The 11996-nt window shown below is 65.2% G+C and overlaps 1 protein-coding gene across 4 annotated transcripts in view; it reads right to left on the reverse strand.

Moving 5' to 3' along the window:
• The window catches only part of FBRSL1 (fibrosin like 1), a 64500-nt gene that overhangs the window by 19949 nt on the left and 32555 nt on the right, over positions 1-11996 (reverse strand). For all 4 annotated transcript variants that reach the window (XM_039879198.1, XM_039879199.1, XM_039879197.1 and 1 more), the window contains exon 5: positions 4423-4452. In XM_039879198.1, coding sequence (XP_039735132.1) covers positions 4423-4452 — 30 coding nt within the window. The remainder of the gene's footprint in view (positions 1-4422; positions 4453-11996) is intronic.

Consider the following 11996-nt stretch of genomic DNA (forward strand, 5'->3'; position numbering starts at 1 on the left):
CGGGGAAAGGGTGTGGCTGCTGTGCCCGTCCCCTGACAGCTCCTGCAGTGGCCCAGGGCCCTCGGGGGAGGTGGACCCCAGCTTGGCTCATCTTGGGGAGCCACCGACAGGCTCCCAGAGCCCAGGTGCTCACACCAGCTGCGGGGCACTCACCCCCACCCCAGGCTGCAGGCTCCACGGAGACCCCACTTAGCAGAGAGGAAACTGAGGCTCAGTGGGGGAGGCCGGGCTGCAGGCTGGGTCTGTGCTGTCCTGCTGCCTGCAGGGACCCGTCTGTCCACCCCTTCGTGGCCCAGGCTGTTCCTGCTGCCCAGGAACCGGCCAAGGCCCAGAGCTGGGACACATCCTGGCCACGGGTCTGGCAGATGGACCAGACAGACAGACATCCCTGAAAGGGGGCCACGGGCCGCAGGGAGGAGTGTCGGCCTCCTGGCCGGCCACGTGGGCAGACGACAGCCTGTCCGACCCAGCAGGCTGCATAATGAGCCCACACAGTTTTCACCCCGTATTTTTCCAATAAAAAAGCAGTTAGACGCCAACCACAGCCTTGCGGAGGGCCATCTGGCTGCAAGGCCGTCCTCCCTGCCAGCAGCCGGCCAGGGCAGGGCCTGCTCCATCCAGAGGGTGGACAGGCACTCGCAGGGGAGGCGGTGGAGAGGGTTCCTGTCTGTCTGCACACGGCCTCGGAGCTGCTGCTGCTGAGGGGCCTCGCTGGTCCCCGTCTACCTGTCTCGGAGGCAGAATGTCCCCAGTGTGTCTGCGCCTTGTGCCAGAGGCCAAGGCCGGTGGGCCGGGGGCAGTGGACCAGCAGGGGCTTCCAGGAGCAGAGGCCCATTGAGGGGTGTGGCTGCCGCTGACCTCAGGCCTGGACGGTTTGGGAGAGGCCGGCTGGCCAGAAGAGGCACCGGGTCCCCTGCTGCCCGGCCTGGGGGCAGAGGCCTCGGGCGCAGCCACCTGGGTTCTATCCTTGTGCCCCACAGTGCTGAGTTGGCCGGCACTGTTGCTGCATGCTCAATGCCCGAGCCGCACGTCCAGCCGCCCCTCGCAGAGCAGCCCGGATGTCTTCTGTCCGGCCGTTTCCGGGCCCCTGTGCGTCAGGGAGGGGACACGGCCATCTCATTCCAACCGTGTGCACAGCACGAGTCCAGGGGCCTGGGGCCAAGTAAGGGTTGGGGAGGCGCTGCTGTGGGTGCTGCGGGTGAACCCCGTCTTCTCCCCCTCCCGCATCCCTCTCACACCGTCAGGGCACTGGCCATCCTGGGAATCCAGTGGAGGCACTGGCCTCCGTCCACTGACCAGCCCCCCAGAACGGGTGCCCCACAGAAAGGAAGTTGGGGCTCCACAGAGAGCAGAGGCCCTTCTCTCTGCCCCCAGAGGGGTCCCCATCTGCTGGCAGGTCGGTCTGACTGAGATAGGGGGTGATGACTTTGGCTGAGCCCTGGGCAAGTGTCCACAGGGTCCTCTGACCCACGCCTGCTGGATGGGCCCAGAGAATGTCACTTGGCACCCAGAAGCTGAGCTCGGCGAAGGAAGATGACGTCGGGTCCGACTCGCCACCCAGCATCTTGGTGGTCACAACCTCTAACTCGGGACTGATCACGTGCAAGGAACGGGGGGGGCCTGGCCGTGGCCAGACCACAGGGGGGACCCACAGCATGGTCAGCGCCCCAGGGCTGAGCTGGGGAGCGGTGCCAGGGTGAGGCCGTGTGGCGGGGGCCCCGGGGTGGCACCCCAAAGCACTTGAACAGAACCTGAGGTTCTCGCTGTGACTTACGAAGCGTGGCCCTGCTGGGCTCGTCCCCTCTTCCCTGCCCCTCGGCTCCAGCCCCTGGACACTTTGTCCCAGCATCGGCCCTACCTCGCCACGCAGGAGGTGTTGTAGACTGAAGGCGCGGGGGACGTGGGGTGCAGATGAGAGGCTGGTGCTGCAGGCTGGCCTGAGGGCGGGAGCCGTGTGCCAAGCAGCTGAGCAGACGAGAGCTTGACGGCCGAGGGCGGGGCCCACAGCGGCTTCCGGGGTGAGAAGCGCGACCCCTTTAAGGCACTCACGGTTGGTTCCAGTTTGTCACAGCGGCAAACGCAGCGCCTCAATTAACAGCCCACACAGCGGAGGGCTGACACCAGCCCTCCAGGGTGCACGGCTACAGGTGTCCCCCAGCCTTCTGGAGCCAGGCCCATCACACGCCGGGCCAGGCGTGTCCCCAGGCCACCTGTACAGACCGCTCACGGTGCCCACGGTGGCCCTGGATGGCCGGACGCACAGCTGTGGGGAAGCCGGGCTCCGTCCTTGGCCAGCATCCGCCCTTCCTCCCCAGAATGAGCACCAAGGGGCAGACAGAAGCCCCAAGGGAGTCTGGGCCAGCAGAGGAATCAGCCCAACAGACTGCAGCCAACTCCTGGGCATTGGGCTCCAGGACTCAGAACTGGGCTTCCTGCAAACGCCCCAGAGCAAGCTTTCCCCTCGGGCGCAGAGGGGATCACCGGAAAGGCAAGAGCCCCCAGCTCCAGATGCTACCCAGGGCCCATCCAGAGCGAGCTCCCGCCGTCCCCCCACCAGCCTGGACCAGCAGGCCCTTGGGTACCGCTCAGGCCTGGCCCTCGGGTTCCTGGGTGGATGTGAGCATGGAGGAGGCTGAGCCATAGTGTCCCGTTAGCCCTTGGTCACACCCTGCCACCGCTGGGCCAGAGTGTCGAAGCAGAAATGACCTTGTGTCTCAGTGCACACAGTCACAGCTGCTGTGAGGGGCTGGGTCCTGTTGGACCCAGGGGTGGACGGAAAAGCTCACCAGGGCCAGCACTGAGCCAGGGGCCAGCCTGGGGGGGAGCAGGCAGGCCGAGGGGCTGCATGGAGCAGCCACAGGGCCTCAGACTCCCCATGCCCCTGAGGGCAGTGCCCGGCTTCAGAGAGCACTGCCTGCAAACCGGTTTTGCATTAAGGGGGCGCTGAAGGCGTCAGCCGGTGCAGCATCTCCCAGGTGCCTTTGCCTAATTCATTAAAGACGCAGAGGGTGACAGCTCTGCGGAAACACAGGCCTGTCCCCAAACCCAACGTGCTGCAGGCAGTGGGGGCCGGCATAGGTGCCCCTCAGGCCCCGAAGCTCTGTGCACCCACAGGATGGCTGAGGGAAGGCCACCCAGGACCGCAGACGAAACTGTCACCTCCCAGCTGCCCTCTGGCCACCTTCCCAGGATGGCGAGACCAGGACAATGACCCCACTCAAGCTTCTGGGCTGACCGCCCCAGAGGACACACCCCGTGGTATCATCAGCCTTACCCACTCGTCCGACCCCTCCTAGGCCCCTGTGACTCAACGCTGGCTCTTGGCCGCCCACCACCCCCATGGCTGATCACCTGGACCCCAGGCGTCTCCGCGGGCCTGTCCTGACCTGCTCACCCTGCCAGGCGGCCTTCTAGCCCTTTCCACACGTGGTTATCCACCGAGGAGCCCGAGAGGGCCGCCCACCCGTCTGCCAATGGCTGGGGCAGCTCCTGCCGGACACAGGCCAGGCCACCAGGGAGGGGGGACCCAGAGCCTCGACGGAACCTCACTCTGCAGATGCTCGCCTCAAGCCAGCCAGGGCTCAGGGGCCTCCCGTCCGCCCTCGCAAACACCCTCGTACCCCCTTCCCGGCAGCCCAGGTGCACGTCCTTCTTGGCGCCCGCCCTCCCCGGAGGGCCCACCCACGAGGACATGGGATCCCAGCCCTGCCGGCCTCACCACCCCGTTCACTCGCTTGCCAAAGACCGTGCGCCCAGCCCGCCAGGTCCTGCTGTGTGACCTCGGCCGGTTCCCCGCTCTCTCTGTGCCTCGGTCTCCGCGGCCGCATCGGGGCTTTGGGACAAGCCGGCACCTGTGCCCCTCAAGTCTCACTCGCTGCTGCTTCCTGGGTCCCAGTGGCGCCCTCCACCCCGCTGTGCCCCACAGTACGGACCCCAGCACTCGGGGCGTTCCACAAACAGCTGCCCGCCCAGCTGTGAGCTCTGGGCAGCCTCCCCACGGGTGGCCAGGACCCGAGGACCCTTGGAGCCCAAGGCCAAAGCCGGGAGGCCGAGAAGCTGCAGGCAGGGTCTGGGCTAGTCCTGCGCTAAACGTCCAGTTAGCAGAACCCTCACTGTCCCCGAAAGCAGCAGTGAACGCAAGGCGGACGCTCTGTCGCGGTAGGAAGTCTGCTTCTGGTGCTGCGCCCGATCCCAGCCTAGGAAACGGGCTGCGCTTGGCCCAGTGGGGCACAGCCCCCTGCCCTGCCCACGGCACCCCCTCCCAGGGAGCCCCGTGCAGACAGCCGCTTGTGAGCTAGGAGCTGCAGCCTTGCCGTGGGGTCCCGGGGAGCCTGGGGCCCCCACAAGACCATAACCTTTCTGCCGGGTCAGTGGACACACCTGCTGGGGGAGCTCGGGAGGGTGACGGGGAAGGGGGCTTACCTTGTCGTCCCCGTCGCTCTCGCTGTCACACTGTGGGGGAGAGAGAGAGGGGGTGAGTCAGTGCCCCACAGTACCCCACAACAGGCCAGGCGGGCATCACTGGGGCCAGGGTAAGGAGTGTGTGAGGCTGGGCCTGGGACGGGGGTGTCCTCGGCTACATGGGGCGCCCGGGGTCAGAGCGCCATCGAAGCCGGGTATCTGTGGGGCCAGGAAGGCAGAAGCGAGACCGAGGGGCACACCCTGCAGGCAGGTGCAACAGCCTAGAGCAGACGCAGCCTGCGAGCCCTGGCGCCCCTCCACGCTCCGGGGCCAGCCTTGGGGTGGCAGGGAGGGGGAGAGGCAGGAGGTCAGGACTCCTGGGGAAGATGAGGGGTGGAGCCAGCCGGGGCCAGCAGGGAGGGCGCCTGGTGTGCCCGCCCCACACACACAGTAGAAAAGTCTCAGCACGTCGGTTCCGCTAGGACTGTGACAAGGTATAAACGGACTTTCATGTTTCATCTTCAGTAAACAGAGCTTCAGAAAGAAAGACTGCTAGACGCCACCCGATCCCACCCGAAAGACTACAAAGGGGTCCCTTCCAGCAGCCACAGCTGACGTGTTTGAGCCACGTCCCTGCCTGGAACACACGGACATGCTGGACCCACGTGCGGGGTGCGGCTCCCATGGTGGCCTGTACTCGATCATCCCAGGCCAGTGGGCACTGTCACCCATGGCCGAGGGACATGTGGACCATCTCCTGGCCACACAGTCATTTTAAGAGGCCAGATCGGTCTCTCTCACCGGCTCCAGTGGGGTGGGGAGAGGCGCTTGGCCCCAATGCATGGGACACGGAAAGCATCATGGTCCGCGAACTTGCACTGAACTCGGCCTTGGGGCCGGGCATTCTGGGAGAGGGAGTCAGGGCTGCCCTGTGCCCGGACGTGGCCTGTGGGCCAGCGGCCTGGAGGCGGAGCCTGCGGGAAGTCAGGAACCCCTGACCACGGAGCTGCCGCAGACCGCAGACTCCCAAACGGGCTCTTCCTGCTTCATTAGTGGCTCGGGTCCCGGAGCGGGGCATGGCCCTGCCATCGGGCAGGGGGTACGGGAGCCACCGCGGCCCAGCTTCCCGGGTCTCCCCGCAGCTCTCAGACGGCAAGAAGTGGGTGAGGGGGCTTCCCAGGGAGCACTGGACCCTATAATTAACCGAGCGGCGCACCGTCATCAGCCAGCGCAGGCTGCGTCGTGAACGGATTCACGTTACTAAGTCCCGCTGAATCAACGTTTAACTGCCATCGAGTCGGAATTGAATGAGGCAGCTGATCGGAGAAAGGCCAGGAAAGGCCACGTCTGTCTAGTCTGTCTCGCGGGAGCTGCCACCTTCGCGGGGTCAGACGGGGCTGGGCGGCCCTGGGGAGAGCGCTCGTGTGGGCGGGGCCAGGCAGGGGTCTGGAGGAGACGGGCCGGCCCCAGGCCCCAGGGGAAGTGCTGGGGAAGTGCTGGGTATAGCGGAGAGGCCACCGCGGGCTCCCGAGCGAACGCCTGCTCTGGCTCTGTGCGTGCTGTGGGGGCGAGGCGGGTGCTATGGGGGCGAGGCGGGTGCCTTGAACTCTCTGTGCCTCGGTTTACGCCTCCGTAAGCCAGAAAACGGCTTCCCCACAGGGCTGTTACCTGGCTTAAGTGAGTGAGTACACGCAAAGACTAGGCCCGTGCTGGGGTGTACTCAGCATGATGCGGCGTGCCTGTGTCTTCACCACCACCATCACCATCGTCACCGTCACCATCACGGTCACCTCCACCAACATTATCATCATCATCTTCCAACAAGCCGAGAACGAGGGGCTCCTCTCTGGAGCGGTCGCACACCCAAGCCTGGGAGTTTCAGGGCGGTGTCTCCCAGCCATGGAACCCTGCTGTCCTCCGTGACCCTGAGAGCCGAGGCCAGACGGCGAGCCCTCTTTGGCCCTGACAACGCCCGACACCAACGCTTCCCCCCAGCACACAGCACGCCCCTCTACTGGCTTACAAGCTCCTCCTGGCCTGGCCTCACAGGAAACGAGTCAGGACGACCCCCTGTGCACGGCGGTTTCTCTGCCAGTCAGACCAGAGGGTCACAGTCAACCTTTAAAAACCTGGAGATTTCTCATGAGTACCCAATCCTGCCTCTTATTAAAAATGGGGAGCCACATGCCCACGTGTAGGCTCTGCCAGGGCTGGCAGCACTCGCCACGGGCTCTGCTGCACCCGACACCCCCAGGCCTGAGCACTGAGACCGGGGTTCCGGGGAACCATGGGGTCCCACCCCGCCCCTGCTGCTTTCATCTCTCGGAGCCCCAACCGCCCCATCTGCGGTGAGGGTTTTGGGTTAAACAGGTCAGCGTATGCGGAGTGCTCAGAACGCAGCGGGCTGGCAGCCAGGGCTCCGTGAACCTGAGCCGCTGTCACCGGCATCACTGGCGCCGTCACCACCACGATCTTCGCCGCTGCCGCCTTCAACGTCAGCACCATCGCGTCACCGTCACTGTCCCCACGACCCTCACCTTCGTCTCCGTTTCACTTTACCACCTTCGTCATCTTCCTCGTCACCACCAGTGTCCCCATCTGCCCAGCCCCTTCCCTCACATCACCTGACCGGCCCTCGGAGGCAGCTGAGCCCCCCAGGCCTGGGCGCAGACCTCTCCCTGCACCGTGCCCCGCCTGCCCAGGAGGTCTGCAGAACTTGGCCTCCACCGCAGGCCTCTCCCAGAAACCTGGGCGGCTGCTCGCTAGGGGTGGGGGCTGCGCCTCACCGCCCACGACCGGGAGACCCTACCGACAGCCACTGGCAGCGACGGAAATGTGACTTTTACTCCCTCAGAGCGAACGTTAATTATGGCTTCGTAGCAGAGCTCAGAAGAAGGCCGCCTGTCCCCCATCGCTCAGACAAAGGCATGAAAAATTCATGGGCTGGAGGCCTCTCCACTGAGCCTCAGCGCGTCAGACATTCCAGCCGCCGGGCCTGGACCAGGGATGCTGTGGGGGGTGGGGAGGTGCAGCGGGCACAGAGGGGCCAGGAGGCTATCCCAGGGGCCAGCGTGGGCCCGGCCCTGCCTGTTTCCAGCCCCCCACTCCGGTTGACCCCGCCTCACTCAAGGGGTCAGAGAGGGCTGAGGGGCGGCACACAGTTGGGCCTCCTCACCAGCCTGGGACACTGTGGCCTGCAGAGGCCCGAGCAGCAGGGGGCGAACGCGCAGGCAGGAGCCGGCCGGTCAGCGCACAGGCGACAGGCATCCCGCTCAGCCCGGTGGAGGGCGGGCAGGGAGGCCGGGGCTGCGGGCGGCGCGGTGCTGATGCCCACTCTGGGCCCTGCCCACGTGGCCCTCGGTGTGCCACGCGTGTTCTGTAAACCTGGGGATGCCCAGGACCCCAGGCGCACGCGCCCTCGGTGTGGGCAGCATTTGCTGGGTGTGTTCTTGTGGCTCGTGGGCGCCGTGTGCGTGCGCATCCGACATGCGGAGGTGTGCTGAGGCCTCTCACACGTGAGCCCCTGGGCACCCCGCCCGATGGGCACTCCACCCCAGAGCGTCCTGCCAAGTGTCCTAGTGTATGTGCACACTCCAGTGACCTGCCACAGGGCCACGCGTCCCTAGGCATATGGCCCAGGAGCACAGGCCGTGCCGACAGCACCCTCCTGTGACCCCATGGGGGTCTCTCTCCTCCTGGAGTCACCTTGGGAGATGCAGCGGGTGCCGCCTGCTCCATCCGTAAGGGTCTAGGTGCTCGCCCTCCTCTCTGAGCGGAGGCTCCATCGGGAGGCAGGACATGTACCAACCCAGCGACTGAGTGGATGGCCAGGGCCAGGAGCAGCCTGCACTGAGGGCTGGAAGGAGGGGGGCAGGAGAAGGGAATCCCCCGACATTCTGCTGATGGGGCACCATGAGGGGTGGGGCCGAGGCTGCCTTTGTTCACTGGGGTGCCTTCTACACACTTCACTCAGTCTCCACCATAGACCCACCTGCTTAGAAATGGGGAAACTGAGGCAGAGCAGCTGGGAGCCCACCGAGGGCTTAACGCGGCCCGGGCAGTCAGGCCCCACGCCAGCAACCCCCTCGTGGTGGCCCCGGATCACAACCCCCGAAGGGCCTGTGGCCACCACCACAATCGAACCTGATTAATGATGCACAAACTAGATGCGGGTCCTGAAAACCACACTCTTGTTTACTCAACTAATTCACTTTTTATGAGTGTTTTGGCTTTAAAACAAAAGAAAGTACTAATTACCCAATTAACAAGCAATTAAGTTACTGTAGCCTAATAGCCGAGTGCAGGCACCTCTGTGAGCTCCCAGCGAGACCTGCTCCGCAGAGACAGGCGGTGCTGTCTCCTGTCACAGGTGGGGCAGGGAGGACCATGAGCCAGAGCCCACCTTGGCCAGGGTGCTTTCGCCAGAGCAGCCGAGAGGCCGCACCGCTCACCTGCCCAACCCCATGGCTCCCTGTGACCCTGTCCCGCACCACAGGTGGTACAGCCCCTCCTGGGGAGCCCTGAGCCCCTGCGGCTTCTGCCCTGCCCATGAGGAAACTCACTGCCCCAACCAGCAGAGCCTGCCCACCCCCCGGCCACCTGTCCCAGAAGCAGCCACGGACGGCATCACTCCTGGGCACACCTGACGCCGCCACGTCACCACAGGCGGCCAGGACCCCCACTGACCTTGCCTCCCTGGGGGTCACACCATCACTGTAATTACCGCTCACACGTGTGACACGGGGTCCTGCCCGGGCGTGCGCGTGCTGCGTCGACTCCATTCCATTCCCTCCCGCCCCTCCCCCATGAGGCGGGATTTCTGGGTCCTCTTCAATCTTCTGACCTCGGCCTGGGTGGCACCTGGCCCACAGTGACTGCTCAACCCTGGCTCGGGGACCTCCAGCACCCACCGCCTCAGCCATACCTGGGCTGCTCCGGTCTGGCCAGCCTCACCGGGACCTCACCGTCCCTTCCTCCGCAGACCCCGCTCCCCCGCTCCCCGTTAGAGGTTCTCCTCGCACAGCCCTCGCAGGGGATAATTAATGAGCCCGTGTCACAGGATGAAGAAAAGATGGCCCCGGGCCCGCCGCCCGCCATGACCTCTGCCGGAGTCGATAGTATTAACATATTCTCCTGCTGTCAGACTCAAAGCGCTAACTGCCTCATGAATTATTTATCGACACAGAAGTCTTACCCAGAACAGCGCGAACGCGAAGCCCTCCCGCGTGTCCCAGCAGCCCTGCCTGCTCCTGTGGCTGAATCTCGGCTCCCGCCGCTGGCACGTGGGCCCTCCCAGCGGCCCCGCCTCCGGCTATGGCTCCTGACACACATGACCATGGCCGTGGGGGGTCCCCGCAGGCTTGTCCAGAGCGTCCCTGTCCAGCCTCTGAGGACAGGACCATGGCCCGGTCACCTGACTGGAGCCCTGTGGTTCATGGTACCTGGAGGTGGGACAGGCGCAGAGGCCTGGGTGGCTGACTTGCCCTGGCTCATCCGACGGGCCAGGGCCCTCTGTGTGGCTGGGCAGCTTGTGGTCAGGGTCCAGGTAGGAAGGCAGAGCCACCTGGGGACCTCAACCAACAGCTGAACGTAGTGAACTCACTGCCCCGGGGAGCGTGCTGGCCAACCCTCCCCCCGACACACACACGGCTGCCCATGTCGTGGGGCTCCAGGAGGAGACTGGGGAGGGCCCAGCACCAGCAAGGAGGCGGTGGCAGTCCCCAAGAGCCCTCCCAGACTCCATACCAGGTGCCGTGCCCACCGAGAGGGCACTGCAGAGTGGCCGAGCCGTCCAAGGCTTGGTCTCGTGCCACCCTGCAGGGGGTTCCTGACCGCCTGGCCCTCAGGAACTGTCGCAGCCAACACTACTGTCCTGAGCAGTTAACATGGGGGCGTGCGCTCCCCAGCACGGGGGACACAGGGGACCGAGAAGCGCGTGCTGCTGAGTGGGGGCGCCGCACCTTGGAGGGCGCATTCTCGGCACCTTCCCGTCGAGGGCTGGGGCCGGTGTCCTCCCCTTGGACCTGGGCTGGCCTGTGGCTGCGCTGACCAGTGGAATGTGGCACAAGTGCCACCATGCCAGCCCCACAGCTGCCTTGGGCTCTGGGAGCCCTAAGCTGTCCCCTAACTCCAGAGGGAGGCCCTGAAGGAGCGTCTGGCCACCCCCGCCCAGGACATCCTGGGGTAGAGCACCCATTGGGCAGGGTGCCCAGGCGTGTGAGGTCACCCTGCAGCCCAGCCGAAGGTCCCCAAATGGCCCCAGTGGATGACACAGAGGCAGAAGTGCCCAGAGCTGAACCCGCGAAGCAGCGGGTTGCGGCTCTGAGCGGGCCGTGCCTTCTAGAACATTGTAGACGAGCGGGTGGAGTCGGGGGCTTGTGCAGAGGCCGTGGGCTTAAATCCTGGAGCTCTCAGGGGCAGGGGTGTAGGAAGATGTCTGGGGTGGCTTCTCCTGGCAGTCCCTGAAAAAGTGACCAGCAGCCGCGAACCCACAGCCAACCCTTACATGTGACCCCATGCTGCCTGGCGGGAGCGTTCTCCATCGCTGCCCGATAATGCAGGGGGGCTGGTGTCTCTTTCATGGGCCTCGCCCAGTCTGAAATACAACAATGGCGCCAAGTTAAAGACGGCCAGAAAATGCCAACGGACGTCAGGCTTCTCACGAATGCACAGATGCTCTCCGCCACTAAATCCAGCCCCTGCTCTGCTGACAGCACACATGTGCATGGTACGGCGTGACAGCCTGTGTCAGCCCAAGGCTTGGACAACTACCGTCCAGGGCTCTGGGCCCCCAACAGAAGTGCGGCGTCCCCCAGTGTCTAGGCCCCATGGCAGTGCCCACGGCTCCCCGGGGCCGCTGGGATGAGCCTTGCCCAGAGCTGCAGGGCCCTTTCTGCCTCCTCTAGGTCCCCTGACGCATGAACACCCCAGCCCGCACGCACCCTCGGCCTGACGTCCCCCCTGGCTTCTCCTGGATGTCCCCCGACCACCAGGCACCAGTGCCGCCTGCAGCAGCCAGCACTCTCCAGAAGCAGCTGCTGCTGACAGACCATCTCCCCACCAGGACAGGGACCCCAAGACCTGCGCCACTGCGTCCCCAGTGCCACCCCACTGCCTGGCTTACTGTTCGTCCAGGAACCGTGTAGGTCACCAGTTCAACATCCTCTATCTGGGTGCACGGCTATTGCCACCCAGACCCCCTTCAGGAAGAACCTTCTGTCCAGGTGCTAGAGCGGCCACCTGCAACACCCACTCTGGGGAAGCTCAGGACAGAGTCCCCAAGGCCACACCCCTCCAGCACCACATCCGCTGACACGGGCCAGCACTGAAGGGAGGTGGAGCTGTCGGCGCCCCCGTGGCCAGGCCCCCCACAGCGATGCCCACATCAGGGCCCGGCTCCCTGGCAGTAAAACCACAGACGCGTCCAAGAGCCCTGTTCAAAATACCGCACCACAAGCCCAAGGGAACTGACACTCCTGACCCCCAGCTATTCAGGAGACGCGCTGGACAATGGGGGACTCAGGGCGGGAATTCCATGCTCTACCAGCTGGCCGAATGAGAGCTACAGCTGCACCCCGGGCCGGAGAGGTTGGCCT

This window comes from Pteropus medius, unplaced genomic scaffold (assembly GCF_902729225.1).
Source record: "Pteropus medius unplaced genomic scaffold, Ma_sr-lr_union100, whole genome shotgun sequence".
NCBI classification, from domain to species: Eukaryota; Metazoa; Chordata; class Mammalia; order Chiroptera; family Pteropodidae; genus Pteropus; species Pteropus medius.